The 23,515-nt window shown below is 42.5% G+C and overlaps 3 protein-coding genes across 3 annotated transcripts; all 3 read right to left on the bottom strand.

Annotated features, from left to right (window-relative positions):
• Window positions 1-211: 211 nt before the first annotated feature.
• On the bottom strand, window positions 212-6,747 carry LOC148186753 (uncharacterized). The gene is made up of 2 exons (XM_088090632.1): window positions 6,567-6,747; window positions 212-4,247 (listed from the first exon to the last, which is right to left on the bottom strand). Exons 1-2 carry the CDS (start codon window positions 6,628-6,630, stop codon window positions 1,639-1,641), a joined length of 2,673 nt encoding a protein of 890 aa, XP_087946758.1. The 5' UTR covers window positions 6,631-6,747; the 3' UTR covers window positions 212-1,638.
• A 117-nt stretch (window positions 6,748-6,864) lies between these two features.
• LOC148186752 (uncharacterized) lies at window positions 6,865-15,493 on the bottom strand. The gene is made up of 2 exons (XM_088090650.1): window positions 15,293-15,493; window positions 6,865-12,965 (listed from the first exon to the last, which is right to left on the bottom strand). The coding sequence occupies exons 1-2, from the start codon at window positions 15,354-15,356 to the stop codon at window positions 10,996-10,998; spliced, it is 2,034 nt and encodes a 677-aa protein (XP_087946776.1). The 5' UTR covers window positions 15,357-15,493; the 3' UTR covers window positions 6,865-10,995.
• A 435-nt stretch (window positions 15,494-15,928) lies between these two features.
• On the bottom strand, window positions 15,929-23,489 carry LOC121964258 (uncharacterized). Its single transcript, XM_088090627.1, has 2 exons — window positions 23,280-23,489; window positions 15,929-21,299 (listed from the first exon to the last, which is right to left on the bottom strand). Exons 1-2 carry the CDS (start codon window positions 23,299-23,301, stop codon window positions 17,362-17,364), a joined length of 3,960 nt encoding a protein of 1,319 aa, XP_087946753.1. The 5' UTR covers window positions 23,302-23,489; the 3' UTR covers window positions 15,929-17,361.
• Window positions 23,490-23,515: the final 26 nt, after the last annotated feature.

Below are 23,515 nucleotides of genomic sequence, written 5' to 3'. Positions count from 1 at the left end.
GAATTAAATTCATTTAGCTTTAAGGTTCATGTTTGAAACTGGAAACAAAAGCTTCAGAACATTTCTCAACACAAGGTCCAAATAAACGACTGTTAATCATTTATTAGTGCAATCATTTTATTTTCTTTCGAAATGTCTGGTGATTTTGAAGGCAAAACATGGTATTTGAAATTCTATTTCAAAAGGTTTTTGCATTAAAAAAATCTTTAAAAATGACCATAAATTACACCATTTATCTCGGCCTCAAACTGTATAAACAGAAATTATCGTTGGATTTTCAGGTTTCAGACGGATGGGGCTGAAGCCTCAGACACCCACTGTGATGATGCCACTGATAGTACCATGTCAAAATACACTTTTACATTTTTATATTTTAGTTTTTTTTAATCACCATGAATGACATCACTTATTAGCCACAAACTGAAAAAACAGAAACAATTGTTGAATTTTCAACTTTGTGACAGTCCTTCAACACATCGTGTGTTATCAAATAGGTCTGTGAGCAAAAATTTCATTTCTTTTCATGACTTTTCCAAAACACAGTACATTTGGGTTTCCAAAACTTTTCCAGGCCTGGAACTCGAAATAAGCAAATTCCATGACTTCCGCAGTATTCCATGACCATACAAATTCCATTAAAGCAAGGAAACTCTCTGTTCCTAAAATGTGTTTGGGGCAAAAAATAGACGGTAGAGGTTTACGAAAAAAGGACATTTATTCATTGAAAATGGTCATTTTTATCAACACAAATTATACAAAATAAGCAAAAGGAAAATGTGATGCAAGAATTCATGCAAAAAAAAGAAGAGTGTGGGTTTTGTCAGTGGTGGGGTGTCTAAACACTTGATTTCCTGCATTCATGTGATTTCCATGCACCAATTTATGGTGGAAATGTTTATTTCTGTAAAGGAAAACACAAATCTGAAAATGTGAATATATAACAGTATAATCCAGTAAGATGATCAGACATTCTGTTTTCTGTACAAATACTGCTGCGTCCCCTCAGTCATGGTTTACTTTTCTATCCTCCTTCATGTCTCTTGTTCCACATCCATGATAAATGAATTTATTTGAATTTATTTGTGTACCACTGGATTTCAATACTGCATTGTCATGTTGCAACTTGGACAAGAAGAAACTGTCACAAGAATTTGTTAAAGTACAGATCGGTGTTCATATTGGGGTCATTTTAGAGGCAATAAAAACCTAAATTAAACTTGAAAGGTCCAAATAGCAGAGAAAGGCAGAATTATCGAACATTACTCAATATTTCCTTACTCAGAAAACCAAAGTCTTTGTCGTTGTATCCAAGCACAACTTTCAACACCACTAAAAATATCCAGTATCCCTCTGTACTGTACCTGCTCAGGTACTCTGTACTGTACCTGCTCAGGTAAAATTTATAAAAACACAAAGTAAGAATTTATCTAAAATATGATTTGAACACAAAAAATGTTAAAAGTCTTACAATGTGAAAGGTTTATCACACCTACCTCTGTTGTGAAATTAGCAAAATAATAACGATGAAGAGTCAATATTTTGTCATACATTGTCAACACATTCAAGTGTCTCAAATCCAATCCACAATAATAACCTACAGTCATACACACTCATACTTGTCAGACTTTCCTTTTGTTTTCAACTTTTCTGACGACCGGCACACTGATGGTTCCTGAGCTGATAAAGCCAAGTGAATCTTTGATCACAAACACTGCAGCTGTATCTTTTCTCTCCTGTGTGAACTCTCATGTGTGTCTGTAAATTTCCACCCTGTGTAAAAGATTTCTGACAAAATGGGCAACTGAAAGGCTTCTCTTCTGTGTGAGATCTCATGTGTTGAACCAAGTTGTCTTTGCGATGGAATCCTTTACCACAAACTGTGCAGACGAAAGGTTTCTCTCCTGTGTGAGTTCTCACATGTATCTTCAGACTTCCCTTGGAGACAAATCTTTTCCCACATTCAGAGCAGCAGAATGGTTTTTCTCTCGCAGAACATCTTGAATCACTGACAGGGACTTGATCATTTTTCAGAGAGTTTAAACCTGACTGAGGTTCTCTGGTCTTCTTCCAATCATCACTGTCATCAGTCTCAGGGTCAGAAGAGTCTTCAGTCTTGTCCTCAGTGTCTGGCTGTAAATGTGCACCTGGATGTGAGTTCCTGGCTGGTTCTGGTCCTCCACAGTCCACTCTATCAGATTCAGTTTTAATCTGTACAGTTTTGCTTTGATGGGGCTGTGAGGACTGTTGACCGACGCATTTATGTTTTTTGATCTGCAAACGCCAGGCAAATCTTCTGTTACAAACACTGCAGCTGAATTTTTTCTCTCCTGTGTGGATTCTCATGTGCTGCGTCACATTTGTTCTCCTTGCAAATGTTTTAGCACAAACTGAACAACTAAATGGTTTCTCTCCTGTATGAGGTCTCCGTTGTCTCTTTACACATGAACTTTTCCCACAATCAGAGCAGCTCAATGATTTATCAGTTTTACATCTCTCATCACAGACAGAAACTTTATCTGTTTTAAGAGACTTTAAACTTGACAGACGTTCTTTGGTCTCCTTCCAAAAATCACTATCGACACTATCATCAGTGTCTGGTTGTACATTCGTATCTGGATGTGAGTTCATGGCTGGTTCTGGTCCTCCACAGTCCTCCCAATCGGCTTCCGTTTTCATCTGTTGAGTTGCGCTGCTGGCTGGAGGCTCTGCCTTTCTGTTCACCTCAGTTTGACTTTGATGGCGCTCTGAGGACTTACAACCATCACATTTATGTCTTTTGACTTGGCGACGGGGGGAAAATGTTTTGTGAAAGTATCTACGACGGTAGATTCTCTCATTTTTGTGGACTTCCATGTGTTTTGTCAGATACCTCCTCCATGCAAACTCTTTGCAACAAACTGGGCAGCTAAACTGAGTTTGTATCGTGTGGATCCTCATGTGATGAACTAAAGTCTCACTGTCACTGAAACCTGCATTACACACTGAACAGCTGAACTGTTTGTCTCCTATGTGAAATTTCATGTGTGTCATCAAGTTGTGACTGTCTTCAGATATTTCATGACACTTGGAGCAGCTGAACGGTTTCTCGCTGACTTGATCATTTTTCAGAGAGTTTAAACCTGACTGAGGTTCTTTGGTCTCCCTCCAATCATCACTGTCATCAGTCTCAGGTTCAGAAGAGTCTCCAGTCTTGTCCTCAGTCTCTGGCTGTAAATGTGTATCTGGATGTGAGTTCCTGTCTGGTTCTGGTCCTCCACAGTCCTCCCCATCAGCTTCCGTTTTTATCTGTTCAGTTTGAGTTTGATGAAGCTGTGAGGATGGACGACAAACACACTGATGGATTCTGAGCTGATTATACCAAATGAATCTTTCGCCACAAACACTGCAGCTGTATCGTCTCTCTCCTGTGTGGATTCTCATGTGTCTCTGAAAACTGCCAATCACCGTAAAAGATTTCTTACAAATTGAGCAGGTGAAAGGTTTCTCTCCTGTATGAGTTGTCATATGTGTCTTTAGATAGTCCTTGCGGCCAAATCTTTTACCACACTCAGGACAGCTAAATGGCTTCTCTCCTGTGTGAATTTTCATGTGTGATTGTAAACTTCCACTCTGTGAAAAAGATTTCTTACAAACTGAGCATATGAAAGGCTTCTCTCCTGTGTGAGTTCTTGTGTGTTTTTTCAGATCCCCCCTGACACTGAATCTTTTCCCACACACAGAGCAGCTGAATCGTTTCTCTCCAGCACATCTTGAATCACTGACAGGGACTAGATCATTTTTCAGAAAGTTTAAACCTGACTGAGGTTCTCTGGTCTCCTTCCAATCATCACCACTGTCATCAGTCTCAAGTTCAGAAGAGTCCCCAGTCTTGTCCTCAGTGTCTGGTTGTAAATGTGTATCTGGATGTGAGTCCCTGTCTGGTTCTGGTCCTCCACAGTCCTCTCCATCAGCTTCTGTTTCCATCTGTTCAGTTAGTCTTTGATGAAGCTGTGAGGACTGAGGTTTCTCTTCATCATCTTCACTCTTCACAGGGACAGGAGTGAATGGGAACTTGGTGATATCAGCCTCCTCCAGACCTTGAAGCTGCTCTCCCTCCTGACTGATCCAGAGTTCCTCCTGCTCCTCTTTAATGTGTCGGGGCTCCGGGTCCTCCAGCTCCTCCGGCTCCTCTTTAATGTGTGGGGGCTCTGGTTCTTCCTGTTCCTCTTCTTTAACATCAATCCCTTTTAGTACATCTACAGGTAAAGCTGAAACACAGACAGAGAGGAAACCCATAAACATTTATTAATCATTGGTAACACTAATTTAAGTTGAAGCTGCTCTGTGGAGTTTTCATCACTTACAGAAAACCAACAAACCCACTCTTGTGCTACAAGAGGGGGTGAGACTCAGCGGGATGGACACAATGGTAGTGGCCCAAACGACACTCACAGGCAGAGGGTTGGAACTCGCCAATGTGGGATGGTTTGTAAGAACTTAAAAGCAACAAAAGATACACCAATCCAGGACCAAATGTGGAGTAGGGGAGAAACTGTTGCAGCACGTAGTGAAAACATTGAGTCAGATGCCGGAGGACTTCTGTCAGGAGGCACCCCACAGCACAGGAGACCTCTCAGCAGCTGATCACCCCAAGATTACAGGAGGGACTCTCTCAGTGCCATCCCAGGCCCTCAATCTGCCAGAGAAAAAAATGACACCACAGGATGGGACCAAAAAGACCTGGTCCTTGACAGGTGCAGCCACAAGGAAAATTGACACCACGACAACGATTCACTTTAACGTGGCCAGAGAACGATTTGGCACATAGGAGAAGAAAGACAACATCTGGAAACAGCCAAACAGGATGGAGAGAGGGATCTTGTGGTTGAGAAGTGAAATCAAGACTCTCAGCAGCCAGTTCAAATGAGCTCGTGCTAAGGAAAAAGTGGGTATCAAAGATCTGACCAGTGGACTTTTAGGGAAACTGTGCAGACTGAGAAAGGCAGAAAGGTCTCTGAGGCTGAGAAAGGACAAGGAGGCCATGCGAGTTAGTTCATCAATTACCCATACAGGTTCACAAAAAACTTGTTGGGTGAAGCAAACTCTGGAAGATTGATCTGCCCTAAGCTCTGGAGGACTTTTTCAAAGAGAGCTACACTGACGCACTTATGGGCCATATGCCAAGTGCACACCTGGAGATCAGCAGAACTGAACCTCCAGAGAAACAGCTTGACATCAACGAGCCAACCTGGAGAGAGTTCCAAGGAATCATACAGAAAGCCCAATCAGCATCTGCTCCAGAACCAAATGGTATACCTTGAAATGTATACAAGAGGTGTCCCATGCTGCTCCGCAGGCTATGGAAGCTTCTGCAGCGGGTATGGACAAAAGGTACCATCCCATTATCCAGGAAAAGAGCAGAGGGGTAAAGCACCCTTCTGCTCTGTACCGAAGGAGAAAGACTCCTCCGAAATCAGCTAGTTCAGGACCACCTCTCTCCTGAGTGTTGAAGGCAAGATCTTCTTCTCTGTCTTGGAAAAATTGATGAAATCATTCATGGTCAAGAACAAGTAAATCGATATGGCAATCCAGAAGGGCAACATCCCAGGTCTTTCTAGGTACTTTGAACACACAGGTGTGCTCAACCAGCTGATCCAGGAGGCCAATTACTGTTACTGTGTTGCTTTACTGAATATGTGCGAGAGGCATCCTGATGTAGCTTTTTCTTGCTTCTTCTTCTTTTCTTTTCTTTTCTTGTTGTCTTTTATATTTGCCATTTTTAAAATATAGATCTAACACACCATCTATTACTAATGGCATGGAACAATATCTGTGTGAGACTTTCAGTGGTGGAAAGTAACTTTACTCAAGTACTGTACTTGAAGATTTCTGAGGTACTGAGTATTTCCATTTTCCCATACTTCATACTTCTACTCCACTACATCTCTGTAGAACTGCCTTTTTTCATCTGCATGGTATTGATAAATTAGGCATATCCTTCCTCAAAAGGATGCAGAAAAACTGGTCAACACCTTGTTACTTCTCAACTGGATTACTGCGATTCCTTATTATCAGGTTGCTACAAAGAGTCCCGAAAGACTCTCCAACTAATCCAGAGTGCTGCGGCACATGTACCAACAGGAACCAAGAAAAGAGATCACGTTTCTCCTGGTTTAGCTTCTCTGCACTCGCTCCCCATAAAACCATTCTCCTCATTACAAAGCACTGAATGGTCTGGCTCCATCAAGTCTTTCAGAGCTCATACCTCGTTCCCTATTATCCTGATACCAAATACATATCCAATCAAAAACACAACAAACCAAAAACACTTCAACCAATGGCACATTTAGAAAACCCATCGACTTGGTGTCCAGGGATGAGGAAGTGACAACATGCAAACTGGTTTCTGGGTTTTCGGACTCTTTCCTGCAGAACTCTGTTAACGTCTTTAACTAGAAACCAGCCACAGCCACTTTTATCACAAAATCATAACTCGAAACAAAACCCGTTAGCTTCGGGAGTTAGCTGCTGCTAACAGGCTAGCGTTAGCTTAGCATCATCAGCAGAGCAGCAGAAAGAAAACAAACCTTCTCCTCGCGGCTTCGTTTCCGGTTTTAAAACCAGCTCCAGTTGTTTCCGGTGTCGGTCCATCTCTGATTAACAGGATAATTTGTCGGTTTTCTGTCGGTGTTTGATTCAGCTAACGGCTTCTGTCCGCTGACTGCTCCCGGTGTTCCGCTCCAGAAAACACGAACAATCACTTCCGGGTACGATTGTCAAAATAAAATCCCTAACCCTTTGACGTCCTCACAAAGAAAAAAGGCAAATGACAAAAAAACGTTATTTGTATTTTATTTAATTGGGGCAATAAGAAAAATCGATGTTTTTGTCTTTTTACTTTTATATCTTTATTCACATTGTTGTTGTAATTAGTAGTAGTAGTTGTTGTAGTCTTAGCATTAGGGCCTTAGCTGGCACCCTATTTACCCTAAAAAATTATATTAAAATCTGAGTAGTTGTTAGTCATCAGTGCTGAGTAGAAACGAGTTGGAAAAATAGTCTGTAATTTTTAATGGTTTAGTAGTTATATAAGTTCTGATTTTCAAAGAAGGCATGTCTGCGTGTTTGTTTTTGTTTTCTTTTAAAATTTGTGAAAATGTTTGCTTCAAAAAAAAGAGATTTTTTTTTCTTTTAAAATTTTTGGAGATGTGTTCTCCTTTAAAAATTTGGGTGATTTTTAAAACCTTTTGGCATTTTTTCCTTCACATTTTTTAAAAATTTCTTTTTCTTTATAATTTTGAAAGGAAAAAGGACAATTATTTTTTTCTTTTCAATGTAATGTCTTCTGAACAGGCAGGCCCACCAAAATAAATATGGCCAAAGTTACAGCCTGAAACTGTTAAAACTGAAGTTACAGTTGGGTTTTCATATTTCCAACGATTCTTGAACACATCACATTGGGGCAGCAGACTAAGAGCAACTCACGAAGACCCTGATGATACGGACAATTCGAGCGGAGTTCACCTCGCCCGGCACTGCCCCCCTGGAGCCAGACCTGGGAGGGGAGTTTGAAGGCAAGAGTCTGGTGGCTGGGCCTTTGGCCATGGGGCCTGGTCAGGCTCAGCCTGAAGTAATGACATGCTGCCACCACTCTGTGGGCCCACCACCTGCAGGATTGGAAATCAGGGCCTGGTGATTTGTTTGCTGGGCAGCAGGCAGGGGCAGGGCCCTGGGCATGCTGACCCCTGGCTTCGCAGGTTAGCTCTGGGGATGTCTGGGGATGTCACCTCTCTAGCAGGGAAGAAAGGAGCCGAAGCTTGTGCGGGAGGTGGAGCGGTACCAGCGAGATATGGTTGGACTCACCTCCACGCACAGCTCTGGCTGTGGAAACGTAACCCTTGAAGAGGGGCTGGACTCTCTCCTTTTCCAGAGTTGCCCAGGATGAGAGGCGCCAGGCTGGTGTGGGGATACTCACAATTTGCTGCTATGTTGGAGTTCTCCCTGGAGAACAAGAAGGTCGCCTCGATGCAGCTGCGAGTTGCTAAGAGGGGGTCTCTGACCGTTGTTTGTGCTTATGCACCAAACAGCGGTTCGGAATACCCAGCCTTCTTGGAGTCTCTGGGCAGTGTGCTGGAATCGTTGCCAACTGGGGACTCTATTGATCTCCTAGGGGGAAGAAGGTTGTCAGTGCCTATTGTTGAGGTAACCGGAGAAGAAGGAGGCCTGTTGGGCTTTATTGGCCCAGGGGTCTCCTGAAGCAGCAGACAGGTACCGGTTGGCCAGAAGGGCTACAGCTAAGGCGGTCGCCAAAGCAAGAACTCGTGTGTGGGAAGAGTTTGTGGTGGCTATGGAGGAGGACTTTCAGTCTTTTCAGACTTTCAGCTCCGGAAGGGAAAGTAGGGCTTGTCTCAGGCTGTGTTCAGCAGGGGCAGAGAACTGCTGACCAAGACTAGGGATTTTGTTGAGCGGTGGAAGGAACAGTTTGAGGAACTCTTAAACCCTGCCAAATTGAGATTTGTGCATGCATACTTGGCATGCAGTCAAACACTTTCCCAGTGAGTGTTGGCCTCTGCCAGGATTGCCCCTTGTCTCCAACCCAATGCAGCCGGGAGGAGGAAGGGGTCTGGTTTGGGGACCTCAGAACTGCATCTCTGCTTTTTGCAGATGATGTGGTTCTGTTGGCTCCATCACACTGTGACCTCCAGTGTGTGTAAAGTGGTCAGGATGACAGTTAGCACCTCCAAACCTGAGGCCATGGTTCTCTGCTGCAAAACGGAGGGTTGTCTCTTCTGGGTGGGGGGAGAGTTGTTGCCCCAAGCAAAGGAGTTCGAGTATCACAGGGTCTTGTTCATATGAGTGAGGGTAGAACGGAGCATGAGATGGACAGGTGGTTTGATGCAGCATCTGCAGCAATCGAGTGCTACACCGTACCATTGTAGAGAAGAAGGAGTTGAGCCGGAAGGCAAAGCTCTCGATTTACCGGTTGCCTCCGCAGGGTGGCTGGACTCAGCCTTAGAGATAGGGTGAGAAGCTTGGACATCCGTGAGGAGCGATGCGAAGGAGAGCTGCTGCTCCTTCGCATCGAAGGGGGCTAGTTGAGGTTGAACTACAGCTACTGAGACAAATTATCATCTTCTGTGCGAAAAGAAAATCCAATCATCTTAATGAACCAGGAAAAACTTTATATGAACCAAAGATAAAGATGTTTAGGGAGTTCTTCTCATGTCAAACTATAAAAATAATAGTTTCTTCTCACAGTGAGACCTGGACAAAAGAGAAAAGCAAAACACAAACCATAAACCCTCACAACAAATACCAGACATGAAAGTGCGGTAAGTTTAGTTGATCTAGAGCTAACGTGCAGATTTTTTTCACTTTTTGACCAAACAATTGGTGGAATAGAAGTTACTAGAACAAGATTTTCTTTGATCAATTATACAGCCCTAGTTTCTCTCTTGTGTGAGATGGTTTGGAGTTTTGTTTCTTAAGCTGTGTCGTGAGCACATACTTTTAACACACAATGAGCAACTGAAAGGTTTCTCTCCTGTGTGGATTGTCATATGTAACTTAACACTCTCTCTAGTTGTAAATTATTCATTAAAGACTGGGCAGCTGAAAGAGTTGTCTCCTGTATGAAAAAACATGTACTTCTTCCAGTTAGCCTTGAGGCTAAATCTTTTGTCACACTGCACCTGAATGGTTTCTCCCTCGTGTGTGCTTTCATGATTCATTTGATGTCCTCTTCAATTAATTTTTTGCTAAACACTGAGCAGCTGAATGTTTTTTCTCCCGTGTGGATGCTCATGTGTTTTTTTAAATACTACTACTACTAATTATGTGTAAAAGAGTTTTTTACAGACTGAGCAGCGGAAGATTTCTCTCATGTATGAGTTCTCATGTGAATACATAAGCATCTATTATGTGCAAGATTTCTTACAGAGAAGATGAACGATTTCTCTCCTGTATGAATCAAGATGTGCTTCATCAGATTCCCTTTGGTGCCAAATGTTTTCCCACACTTGAGTAGCAAAATCATTTCTTATCAGCATTACATCTTGAATCACTGACAAGGACTTGATAATTCTTCAGAGTTTAAACCTGACATGTTCTCCTTCAAATCATCACTAGGTGGGTTTCCATTAACCCTCAAGTTAATCCTCAAGTTGCGCAAAGTTGGAATTGAGAATACAAAATATGCCCAATGGAAACAAATTAGTTATGAAAAAAAATCCCCTTTTTTGCATAAAAGTTTTTAAGCTTTGATGAGGTAGTATTTCAGGAGATTCAAAAAAGCCATATTTCACAAAACTAAGATGGAAAGACTTTTGTCACTTTTATGGCTCATACGATGTGTAACAACGGGTGGCGATAATGTGACTTTACGGATGCTAACTGCCATTAACCCCAAATAATAGTAAGACGGTTCAGTCACATAACATTATACAAAAAATGGAGGAAGAGGCCAAAATTTGTCTTTACTCTTGCCTGAGACAAAGAAATTACAGCGATATTAGAGCGGCTTTATCAAGTGGCTGCAAAAAGAATAAACCTGCTAATGTTTTGAACATCTATCACCATGCTTCATGGAATGAACGAGAAGTCGCATAATGTCACTCAATGGAAACAGTCATCTCGCAATTGTCTTTTATCAAATATAAAACATAGCTCAAGTTTGGCACAGATCTGTAATGGAAACCTGCCTAGTGTCCTCAGTCTCAGGTTCAGAAGAGTCTCCAGTCTTGTCCTCGGTGTCTGGTTGTAAATGTGTATCTGGATGTGAGTTCCTGGCTGGTTCTGGTCCTCCACAGTCCTCTCCATCAGCTTCTGTTTCCATGTGTTGAGTTGAGCTGCTGGCTGGAGGCTCTGCCTCTCTGTTCTCCTCAGTTTGAGTCTGATGAAGCTGTGAGGACTGACACCCAACTCATTTATGTTTTTTGATCTGATGATGCCAGGCAAATCTTGCATTATAAATGCTGCAACTGAATCTTCTCCCCCTTATGTGTCTTTATTTGTAAACTAGATATACACAAAAGATTTCTCACACTCAGAGCAGCTAAATAATTTCTCTCCTGTATGAATTCTCATGTGTTCCTTCAGACCTCCCTTGGTGCTACATCTTTTCTCACACACAAAGCAGCTGAATGGTTTTTCTCCTGTATGAGTTCTCATGTGAGTGCGTAAATTTCCACTTTGTGCAAATGATTTTTTACAAACTGAGCAGCTAAAAGGTTTCTCTCCTGTATGACTTCTCATGTGTCTCCTCAGTTCCGACTTTGTGCAAAATCTTATTCCACACTCAGAGCAGCTGAATGGTTTCTCTCCTGTGTGAGTTCTCATGTGTTCCTGCAGATGTGTCTTGCGGCCACATCTTTTCCCACACACAGTGCAGGAAAATCTTTTTTCTCCAGCAGAACATCTTGAATCACTGACAGGGACTTGATCATTTTTCAGAGAGTTTAAACCTGACTGAGGTTCTCTGGTCTCCTTCCAATCATCACTGTCCTCAGTCTCAGGTTCAGAAGAGTCTCCAGTCTTGTCCTCAGTCTCTGGTTGTAAATGTGTATCTGGATGTGACTTCCTGGCTGGTTCTGGTCCTCCACAGTCCTCTCCATCAGACTCTGTTTTAATCTGTTCAGTTTTGCTTTGATGAAGCTGTGAGGACTGATGATCGTCACATTTATGTCTTTTTAATTGTAAAGGCCAGGCAAATCTTCTGCAGCTGATTTTTTTCTCTCCTGTGTGGATTCTCATGTGCTGCGTCACATTTGTTCTCCTTGCAAATGTTTTAGCACAAACTGAACAACTAAATGGTTTCTCTCCTGTATGAGGTCTCCGTTGTCTCTGCACACCTGAACTTTTCCCACAATCAGAGCAGCTCAATGATTTATCAGTTTTACATCTCTCATCACAGACAGAAACTTTATCGGTTTTAAGAGACTTTAAACTTGACAGACGTTCTTTGGTCTCCTTCCAAAAATCACTATCGACACTATCATCAGTGTCTGGTTGTACATTCGTATCTGGATGTGAGTTCCTGGCTGGTTCTGGTCCTCCACAGTCCTCCCAATCGGCTTCCGTTTTCATCTGTTGAGTTGCGCTGCTGGCTGGAGGCTCTGCCTTTCTGTTCACCTCAGTTTGACTTTGATGGCGCTCTGAGGACTTACAACCATCACATTTACGTGTTTTGACTTGGCGACGGGGGGCAAATATTTTGTGAAAGTATCTGCGACGGTAGATTCTCTCATTTTTGTGGACTTCCATGTGTTTTGTCAGATACCTCCTCCATGCAAACTCTTTGTAACAAACTGGGCAGCTAAACTGAGTTTGTATCGTGTGGATCCTCATGTGATGAACTAAAGTCTCACTGTCACTGAAACCTGCATTACACACTGAACAGCTGAACTGTTTGTCTCCTATGTGAAATTTCATGCGAGTCTGCAAGTTGTGACTGTCTTCAGATATTTCATGACACTCAGAGCAGCTGAATGGTTTCTCCCTGACTTGATCATTTTTCAGAGAGTTTAAACCTGACTGAGGTTCTCTGGTCTCCATCCAATCATCACTGTCCTCAGTCTCAGGTTCAGAAGAGTCTCCAGTCTTTAAATGTGTATCTGGATGTGAGTCCCTGTCTGGTCCTGGTCCTCCACAGTCCTCTCCATCAGCTTCTGTTTCCATCTGTTCAGTTAGTCTTTGATGAAGCTGTGAGGACTGAGGTTTCTCTTCATCATCTTCACTCTTCACAGGGACAGGAGTGAATGGGAACTTGGTGATATCAGCCTCCTCCAGACCTTGAAGCTGCTCTCCCTCCTGACTGCTCCACAGCTCCTCCTGCTCCTCTTTAATGTGGGGGGGCTCTGGGTCCTCCTGCTCCTCTTTAATGAGTCGGGGCTCTGGGTCCTCCTGGTCCTCTTTAATGTGTGGGGGCTCTGGGTCCTCCTGGTCCTCTTCTTTAACAACAATCCCCTTTAGTACATCTGAGGGTAAAGCTGAAACACAGACAGAGAGCTGTTAAAGGAAACCCACAAACATTTATTAACCATGCTTGGTAACACCTTTTAAAATTTAAGCTGCTCTGTGGAGTTTTCATCTATTAGTAACAACACGGAGTAATGTTTGTGTGAGAAGGTTCCAGTAGTGGAAAGTAACAATGCACATTTGTACTATGTACATTTACTCAATTACTGTACTTTGGAAGATTTCTGTGGTACTTTGAGTATTTCCATTTTCTCCACTACATCTCTGTAGGACTGCCCTTTTCAGCTACATAACATTGATAAAATTAGGCATATCCTGCTCCAAAAAGATGCAGAAAAACTGGTCAACACATGTTTCTTCTTGACTGGATTACTGCGATTCCTTATTATCAGGTTGCTGCAAGGAGTGCCGAAAGACTCTCCAACTAATCCAGAATGCTGTGGTGCATGTACTAGCAGGAACCAAGAAAAGAGATCACGTTTCTCCTGTTTTAGCTTCTTTGCTCTGGCCTCCTGTAAAATCCTTCTCCTCACCTACAAAGCTCTGAATGGTCAGGCTCCATCATATCTTTCAGACCTCATAATTCCCTATCGTCCTACCAGGGCACTGCACTCTGAGACACAGGGTTCCTGGGGTTCCTTAAGTCTCAGAAAGTGGAACAGCAGAGCATTCAGCCATCAGGCTCGTCTTTTATGGCATCATATTCCAGTTTCGGTCCAAGAGGAAGACACCGTCTCCACATTTAATATCTCTTTCCTTCCAAATTTAGCCTCTGCACACGGGTTTTTTAAACACGGGTAAACCCGCTAAATATGAGAAATTTGATGTATTCCTACTGCCACTGCGCTCCCCACTGGAGAGTGAGTTGTCCTCTCGGTCAGCTGCCGTGTGTGCGTTGTCTTGTTGGTGTGTCAGTGTGATGTTTAAGACAGGCGGGAGGTAAACAGTCGGCAGCAGCAGGATCAGAGGTCTTTGAAAAATTTTCAGTGATTTCTTCTCTTTTTTCATTTCTTACTTATTCAGCCTCTCTTTCAAACTCGGTGCAGACTAACTTGGATGGATGTTTTAACTGCTTATGAGGAGATGGATGCGAATTAATGACGGCGCGTCAATGCATCTCACCGGTGAGAATTGCAGGGGTGCTCTATGATAATAACACTTAAGTGCTATACAAAATTATTGCACAAATACCCTACACATAATAATCGCACACACTCTGCACAAGTCAAAGCACTGACCCTACAACAATATTACACAATGCCCTACACCTAAATATTGCACATATTGCTTGATGAATTATAGCCTAACGTTCTCATGATGTGTTCAATGTAATGTTATAAATGATCGTTTTTAATGAGAAACTTGAATAAATACATGTGGAGATAACGATTTGAAGGACAAATTTGCTGATATTTTCTAAGCATATGACATAAATATTGTATATAACATATAGTAGGGGTGTAATGACATGTTCTAACAATGATAAGATACACGACATGGTTGGTGATCCAATATAAGCATGATGTGCACTCATTTACATCCATACAATATAAAAACAGTTTTGCTCCAGCTGCCGTCACACTGGTGAACAAGCTGCAGGAAAACTGCACAAAATGACATGAGCTCATTCAGGAGGCTATATTTATGCTTTATTTATTTCCAGTTTTTGCATAGTTTTTATTTAAGATTAAATTTGGTAGTTTAGTAGTTTTGTTAGTATTTATTACATATTTCACATTTTGATTAACACGTGCAGTTAAATTGTTTTATCTTTTTTAATTTTGTATCTTTATATGTTGTAGTCATGTTTTTCCCTGTGTGACGTCTGTGGCGTCTGTTAGCTGAGCTCAAGAGATACCGTATCTTAATACTGCGAACCAAACCTACTTACGGGTATAAATACAGTAACCGGAACCTGATCGACATGCTTCGATTCGATGACTGGAAATCGACACAATAACTTTTTTGTGTGCCAAAAATAGATTAAAATAAAATGCCTGTTTCTATGCAGTGGGGATGTAAGCAAAACACTGGAGAAAAACGGATCTCGGCGCCTGACTGTTTCTCCAGGCAGCACGTCCTCTCCTACGGTAAAAAAAAAGTTTAGGACCGCATTAAAAAGCGTTTGAGGGCGCGAACTGGTTTCTGGGTTTTCGGACTCTTTCTGCAGAAATCTGATACCTTCTTTAATTGGACGTTTAACTGGAAAACGGTAACCGCCGCTTTTAGGACAAAACCGATTATTGCAAACAAAACCCGTTAGCTTCAGCAGCTAGCTGCGGCTAACAGACTAGCGTTAGCTTAGCATCATTAGCTGAGCAGCAAAAAGGAAACAAACCTTCGACTCGCGGCTTCGTTTCCGGTTCTAAAACCGGCTGCAGCTGTTTCCGGTGTCGGTTCATGTCTGATTATCTGAAAAACGCGTCGGTTTTTCTCCCGGTGTTTGATTCAGTAACGGCTACTCTCCGCTGACTGTTCCCGGTGTTCCGCTCCGGAAATCACGGACCTTCACTTCCGGGACGCGTGTCAAAATAAAATCCTCTTTATTCCTTTGGGGGTGCTCAATTTAAAAAAAAAAAAAAAAGAAAGCTCATTTAAAACAAAACAAAACAAAAAACAGTTCTTTGCATTTTTATTTCCTTGGGACAATAATACCAAAAATCGGCGTTTCTCTATTTTAACTTAAAAAAGGGAATCATTTTTCATTTTCAGTATTATTATTATTATTAAAGCCCTCTATCAGTCTTTTGGGTTTTTTTAAATTTATATTACTGCTGATTTTCAAAGAAGACATGCCTGTGGGTTTGGAGGGCATGTTTTGTTTCTGTTTTTTAATTTTGGGAAAAATGTTTTAGCTTCAAAGTAAAAGCCCATGAGTTTCACAGACACAGCGACTGTTCTTTATCAGTAACAACTGCAACAACAGTTCACTCTGAACTGGAACATTTCGAGAAACACAGACGATGAGTTCGGATTCATATTTCATTAAAGTTTACTGAAGCTGGTTCAAGTAGAATAAAGTGTTGATAAAATCTTTGTCAGAATTCAGCCATTTGTGTTCAGTTCACAATTAAACATCCTTAAAATTCACATATAGTTCAGCACGATGAGACCTGAGGGAAATCTGAATGTTTAACACTTTCACTGCTCATGAATGATGTTTGAAATTAAATCCAGAGAGCTCAGTGAGAGTATTCAGACTCTGAACATCGCCCGCCGTCTCCTGTTGATCCAGTACAGTGGGATTTGGAAACAGACAGACAGAAAGTCTATGACGAAAACCTCTGCAGAAGAAGAACCACAAATTCTGGATTTGCTTCTGCAGATTGAATATGGGTCAGTGAGGTGTGACGGCACATTTATTCATTCTGAACGGTTCGGTTTGCAACAAATGTTCGGTCAATCAACAGTCTAAATAGTCTGTTAACTAACGGCACAAACAGAAATTCCAGAGCGTGAAATCTGGGAGGCACATGAAACATCCAAAGTCTTACACAACTGTCTTGGAACCGCAACCTAAACCCAGAGAACCCTAACCCCTCACGGTGTCTCACACTGTTATCTATTTGTGGCGGCCTGCCATGATTAAAACATCTGCTGCCATTACGTGATTTTGAATTTTTGGAGCTGGAGCGTTCATTTGGAGCTGTCAGAATGTATGTAGTTTGGTTGCGGAGGTCAAGATCTGCAGTGAAATTGATTCTAACAAGTTACCACTATCAAGTTCACTTTCCGATGTTTATAATAAAACTAATTTCTTGAAAATCAGTTCAGAATTAAGCAAGTTACAATCTGCATCTCTCAAAACATATTTCTTTACTAGCGGATATTGACCTCCCCAGTATGGCGCCCACGCAGATGCATTGTGGTGAGCACAGAGCAGCAGCCAATGAACTATCTCCATTTCTAGTATCTATGAGCGAAACACTACTTACAACTTCTGGGCCACAACAAAAGAAATCAACACGAAACTGAGAAAGAAGATTGCCATACACGCATTTTAATTCTGATCCTGATTTCCATTTATCAGCACATCAACAAAAATGGAATGACTAGTCATTTTTTTATTTTCCGATTATTGTTAATAAAACAAAAAACGGAAAACAGATCGCTTTCTGCTTTTTGTTTTACTTCTTCTAACTGGTTGTAGAGAAACTGTTCGTTTCTGGATTTTGGTTTTTAAATAAGAACTGGCCACCAAGTACACAGACTCCAAGCACACAGACCGAAGCTCCTTTTTTTGTCATACATCTTTGGGGTTGGACTGGAAGACACATTAAAAATACTCTGTAGAGAAATCAATGATGTAAAAACTAAACTAAAGCTCCATTTCCTTCCTCTGCTCTCAGAAACACAGCCGTGTAATTCTTCATCATCTGTGTAAAGTCAGATTCCTCTTTTGTGCACCTACATGGTCTCTCTCCTATGTGTATTTTCGTTCGAGGACTCGCCAACACACTGATGGTATTTCAGCTCTGTGAACCAAGCGAAGCCTTTGTCACAGACACTGCAGCTGTATTTTTTCTCCACAGTGTGGACGACCATGTGAGACTGCATACTCGCCTTATGTGCATATTTTTTACCACAAACTGGGCAGGGGAAAGGTTTCTCTCCTGTGTGAGTTCTCATGTGTATATCCAGATGGGACCTGTAAAGACATTTCAGACCACAAATAGAACAAAAAAATGCTTTCTCTCCTGTGTGATATTTCATGTGGTTCTTCAAATAGCAATCATGGAGAAATCTTTTCCCACACTCGGGACAGCTGTAAGCTTTCCTAAGAGTATTATATCCTGGGTCATTTTTAGGAACTTCACCGTCGTTAAGAGAGTTTAAACCAGGCTTAGGTTTCATGTCGTCTTTCCAAAAATCACTGTCAACACTGTTGTCACTCTCAGGTTCACGACACTCTGCAGCCCTAACGTCAGGGATTTCATTATTATATGGACGACCTCTGGTTTCCTTCCAGAAATCGCTATCAACACTATCATCAGTGTCTGGTTGTAAATGTGTATCTGGATGTGAGTTCCTGTCTGGTTCTGGTCCTCCACAGTCCTCTCCATCAGCTTCTGTTTCCATCTGTTCAGTTTGTCTTTGAAGCTTTGAAGACTGATGACTGGCACACTGATGGATTTTGAGCTGATGATTAGAAATGAATCTTTGGCCACAAACGTTGCAGCTGCATCGCTTGTCTCCTGTGTGAATTCTCATGTGTCCCTTCAGGGATCTATCAGCACCAAATCTTTCCCCACACTCAGAGCACTTTAATGGTTTCTCTCCTGTGTGAGTTCTCATGTGCTTATTCACCTGTGACTTGCGCCAAAATCTTTTCCCACACTTGGAGCAGCTAAGACGTTTCTTCCTGACTGGGACTCGATCATTTTTCAGAAAGTTTAAACCTGACTGAGGTTCTCTGGTCTCCCTCCAATCATCACTGTCCTCAGTCTCAGGTTCAGAAGAGTCTCCAGTCTTGTCCTCAGTCTCTGGCTGTAAATGTGTATCTGGATGTGAGTCCCTGTCTGGTTCTGGTCCTCCACAGTCCTCTCCATCAGCTTCTGTTTCCATCTGTTCAGTTAGTCTTTGATGAAGCTGTGAGGACTGAGGTTTCTCTTCATCATCTTCACTCTTCACAGGGACAGGAGTGAATGGGAACTTGGTGATATCAGCCTCCTCCAGACCTTGAAGCTGCTCTCCCTCCTGACTGCTCCACAGCTCCTCCTGCTCCTCTTTAATGTGTGGGGGCTCTGGGTCCTCCTGCTTCTCTTTAGTTTGTGGGAGCTCTGGGTCCTCTTGCTTTGTCCCCCTGTGCTCCCCTGTATGGACCACCCAGTGTTGTCTGAGACTTTCTCCATCTGTGAACTGTTTCTCTCCTGTGTGATTTCCTCTTTCAATCTTCAGAAGGTGATTGTTGTTAAATGTTTCTTCATTCTGCAAAAGTTTTTGTTTCAGACGTCCACTGGTCTTTTTCCAATCATCACTGTCATCAGTCTTGGTCTCAGAAGAGTCTCCATTCTTGTCCTCAGTAACCAGTTGTAAATCTGGATGTGGGTTCCTGTCTGGTTCTGGTCCTCCACAGTCCTCTCCATCAGCTTCCATCTGTTCAAGTGAGCTGCTGGCTGGAGGCTCTGCCTCTCTGTTCTCCTCCGTTTGACTCTGATGAAGCTGTGAGGACTGACGACAGACACATTTATGGTATCTCAGCTGATAATGCCAAAGAAAGTTTTGGTCACAATACCTGCAGCTGTAGATTCTCTCCTGTGTGTGGACCTCCATGTGTTTAGTCAGATATCTTCTCCATGCAAATTCTTTGCCACAAACTGGACAACTGAACTGTGTTTGTCTTGTGTGGATCCTCATGTGTTGAACTAGAGCCTCACTATCGCTAAAACATGCGTTACACACTGAACAGCTGAAAGCTTTCTCTCCTGTGTGACATGTCATGTGAGAACGTAAGCTTTCACGCTTGGTAAAAGTTTTTTCACAAACAGAGCAACCAAATGGTTTCAGTCCAGTGTGAATTCGTATGGGAACCTGCAGCTGGTGCTTACGGTTTAACCCTTTACCACATGGGGAGCTGACCTGTAATGTGTTGGCGGTGTGAGGCAGCGAGGATGCAGCAGAGCACTGATGGTTTACGAGTTGTGACTCCAAAGTGAAAATTTTCTCACATACAATGCAGCTGAGTAGTTTCTCTCCTGTGTGGACAGATATGTGCCTCGTCAGGAGTCCTCCTGTCGCAAAGCCTTTCCCACAACTTAAGCATCTAAACGAATTCTTGTGTTTGGGCAGAGTGTGGCCATCTGATTTTTCATTCAACTCAGAGCAGCTGAGTGGTGTCTTGTCAGTGTTGTTATTTCCTGTTTCACTCACAGAGACTTCCTCAGGTTTCAGATGACATGACTGAGGCTGTTTGCAGAGATTAACATCAACACCACTGGGTTCAGGTTCAGCCTTGTTATCAGAGAAGCTAGTCTTATTATCTTCACCTACAGAATTTTTTTTATTTCTCCCATAAGTGAACCCTGACTGATGTTGTCTGGTCTCTTTCCAAAAGTCAATGTCAACAGTGTCATCAGTTTCAGAAGATGCTTCAATGTTTTTATCAGTGTCTGGCTGTACATTTTTATCAGGATCTGAGCTGGCTGGCTCTGGTCCTCTACGGTCCTCTTCGTTAAAGCCAGCTCTTCTTCGCTGCAAGGACTCACCAACACACTTGTGTTTTTTGATCTGAAAGTGCCAATAAAACCTTCTGCCACAGACGCTGCAGCTGAAGGGTTTCACACCTGAGTGGACGGCCATGTGCTGCGACATGATTCCTCTTTGAGAAAATGTTTTGCCGCAGACAGAGCAGCTGAACGGTTTCTCTCCAGTGTGGGTTCTCATGTGTATCTCCAGGTGTGAACTGTACTGCCGTTTCTGACCACAAATAGAGCAGGTGAACAGCGTTTTTCCTTTGTGCATCCTCATGTGGGTCACCAGCAGGTAGTTGTTGGGAAAGGTTGCGTCACATTCAGAGCAGCTCAGCGGTTTCTTGACTTTATCGCCTCTGTGACGGCGTTCAGCGATACACCTGTGGGCTTTGACTTGTGACGTTCCCCTGAATCTTTTGCCGCACATGCTGCAGCTGAACGGTTTCACCCCCGTGTGAGTCACCATATGGTACGTAACAGCTCCTTTGTGTCGAAATGTTTTACCACAAATCGAGCAACTGAACGGCTTCTCTCCTGTGTGAGTTCTCATGTGGTAGTCCAGACCGGCTTTTTGAGTAAACCTTTTACTGCACAGAGAGCAGCTGAAGGGCTTCACTCCTGTGTGAGTTCTCATGTGTATATTTAGATTTCCCCTGTGTTTAAATTTCTTTACACACACAGAGCAGCGAAACGGTTTTCCGTCATGTTCCCTCCAGTCTTCTTCGGTCTCAGAGGAGTCTAGACATTCGTCTTCACTTACTGGTTGTAAATGTGTATCTGGATGTGAGTTCCTGTCTGGTTCTGGTCCTCCACAGTCCTCTCCATCAGCTTCTGTTTCCATCTGTTCAGTTAGTCTTTGATGAAGCTGTGAGGACTGAGGTTTCTCTTCATCATCTTCACTCTTCACAGGGACAGGAGTGAATGGGAACTTGGTGATATCAGCCTCCTCCAGACCTTGAAGCTGCTCTCCCTCCTGACTGCTCCACAGCTCCTCCTGCTCCTCTTTAATGTGTGGGGGCTCTGGATCCTCCTGGTCCTCTTTAATGTGTGGGGGCTCTGGATCCTCCTGGTCCTCTTTAATGTGTGGGGGCTCTGGGCCCCCCTGTTCCATACTGGGCGGGACCTCTTCTTTAACCGCCAACAGCTGCTGAATGTCTGCAGGAGACAGAGTAAAGGACAGAAACACAATGACACATTATTAAAAATCATGAGTTTATGTTAGAGACAAGCTTGAAATGGTAATATCAGATTTTCATGATTTCTTTCCATCACTGTCATGAAGTAACATCATTTACCACGTCGTAGTAGTATCAGTAGTAGTGGTAGTGTTGCAGTTGAATTATTATGGATGGGGATCACTACCCAGTTCTATTGAGGACCCTGTTCCACTTTTTTCAAAACCCAAAAATCAATAATGTTTGAGCTTATTGATACTGCTGTCGAGTCCAGTGGGTCCGATAACGTAACATTACATCTCGAGTCAACTCACATCATTTAAATCGAGTCACTGGTTGCACATACATCAACTGTCCAATGAAGGTTTTGAATACAAATGAATTGCCAGCCAACAGATAAAACTAAGCGAAGAGGAAATCTGGTGGTCAGCTGCTTGTGAGGATGGTTGAAAGTGCAAAGAAGTCCAAAGTTTGGCTACATTTTACCAAAGCAAGACATGGAGAACGAGAAATGCAGTTTTTGCTGCAAAATAAATTCTTGCACCGGGGGAACACAACCTCCATGGCTTAGCTCATCAACACTGCCTATAAACTTAGTTTTTGACGAGAAATTTGAATAACAGCCGTAAAAGACAATCAAATGTTCAGCAATAAAAGCAAAGCAACTTCTGTTAAAAACGTATTGTCCCCACGTCTTTCCACCAAATAACAGATAGGTATCAAAACTGGTATCAATAAAGACTTAGATCATGACAAAGCCTCGAGAACAGTATCAATGTCAACAACACCTAAAAAAATTCTCTCCTTTTTCACCCAAACGGTGACTCCAATTAACAAAATGATGTGATCAATAAAGAGATGAGGTTCTCCCGAACAGGTGGATGTGTTTTTGTCTTTGTGGTGTGCCTCCCTTCCTCTGGGGGCTCACTGAGCCAGATGTTTAAGCCTGTTTGCTTCCAAAACACACTTGTGTGACTGACACAAGTTTTCCTATGATTTGATGTATAAATTGTGTACGTTGATTGCTAATTGTGGGAGTCGTGGAGATTTTTTGAGAATATTTTGCAGCTTCCACCCCATAAGAACCCATTTTAAACTCAGGAAACGCATAAAAAATATCATGAAATGTAAACTGAGCTTTTGTAAAAATCGCACAACCTGTCCAAATTCCCATTTAGTCCATTAAAATTCAAAGTTTGTTGAAAATGTTTAAGTTTGAATCAACCATCCATGTGTGGTGATTTGGTACGGCCTCAAAGAGGAGTGAGTTTAGCTCTTTTCAGGTTGATTTCTCAACAGTCTCCCATTCATGTGGACATTTTTTATGCAGTATTTTGCTAATTTCATAACAACCACTTGGCAAAACTCTTCTGTGTACGTGGTGGCAACGATCCAATCGGATCAGATACACTTGATCGTCCCCAAATGGTAAATTTGTCTCGGAGTCAGTGCTGACCAAGTAACGCCTCCACCCTTACAATGAACAGAATAATCACATCATGACATTAAAAACACAACAGCCGAAACAAAAATATCATCAGCTGTACCAATACACATAATCCCAGGTACACTTCACACAACCCTGCGCACATACTGTCCCGGCAACAGCTGCAGGTTTACAGCTAAGATAATTCAGAGGAATAAGAACAAGTTTAAGATGAAGTATGAGGAAAAGTATCAGAGTACTTCTGTCACCGGTCTGTCTGTTTGAGCTGCAGCAGAAACAGAAAACAGCAGATTCTTGAAGGACTCAAGCACCGCTGCCTTGAATTTAAGGCGGTGTACTGAGTCAGTACTTGAGTAAAGTAGTTGAGTAAAAGTACTTTGTTACTTTTCACCAATGTTTTCAATCAATGATATCAATACCTTATCGCCTTATGAACACAATAATCGATCGTTATTGATACTCAGGGAGCTGTAAACTTGTTAGCTGTTAGCTTAGCATGACCCACAGACCGACCTGGCTCTCCGCGCGGCTTCATGTCAAACTTTACAAACTGTCCTTCATCGATCTGCCGCGGATACCCGGATGTTTCAGACTCCAAACGCCCGGTCAGAAGCCCGCGAGCCGCCGTTTGAGTCACTGTTTCAGCTCCTGAAAAAAGCTGATTCGGTGCTGATTTACGATCAGCTAATATGCTAACACATGTTAACCGCCTGACCCGGAAACACAAACACAACTTCTGCTTCGCTCGT

The sequence above is a fragment of the Plectropomus leopardus genome, chromosome 17, assembly GCF_026936395.1.
Source record: "Plectropomus leopardus strain MGB_pleo_1.0 chromosome 17, ASM2693639v1, whole genome shotgun sequence".
NCBI classification, from domain to species: domain Eukaryota; kingdom Metazoa; phylum Chordata; class Actinopteri; order Perciformes; family Serranidae; genus Plectropomus; species Plectropomus leopardus.
This window is presented reverse-complemented; position numbering and strand designations above follow the sequence as displayed.

Coding starts and splice junctions, on each gene's coding strand:
- LOC148186753 (XM_088090632.1), bottom strand. CDS start 6,630: ATGGACCGACACCGGAAACAACTGGAGCTGGTTTTAAAACCGGAAACG. Junction 4,248..6,566: donor AACGAAGCCGCGAGGAGAAG/GTTTGTTTTCTT, acceptor TCTGTGTTTCAG/CTTTACCTGTAGATGTACTA.
- LOC148186752 (XM_088090650.1), bottom strand. CDS start 15,356: ATGAACCGACACCGGAAACAGCTGCAGCCGGTTTTAGAACCGGAAACG. Junction 12,966..15,292: donor AACGAAGCCGCGAGTCGAAG/GTTTGTTTCCTT, acceptor TCTGTGTTTCAG/CTTTACCCTCAGATGTACTA.
- LOC121964258 (XM_088090627.1), bottom strand. CDS start 23,301: ATGAAGCCGCGCGGAGAGCCAG. Junction 21,300..23,279: donor GAAGCCGCGCGGAGAGCCAG/GTCGGTCTGTGG, acceptor TGTCTCCTGCAG/ACATTCAGCAGCTGTTGGCG.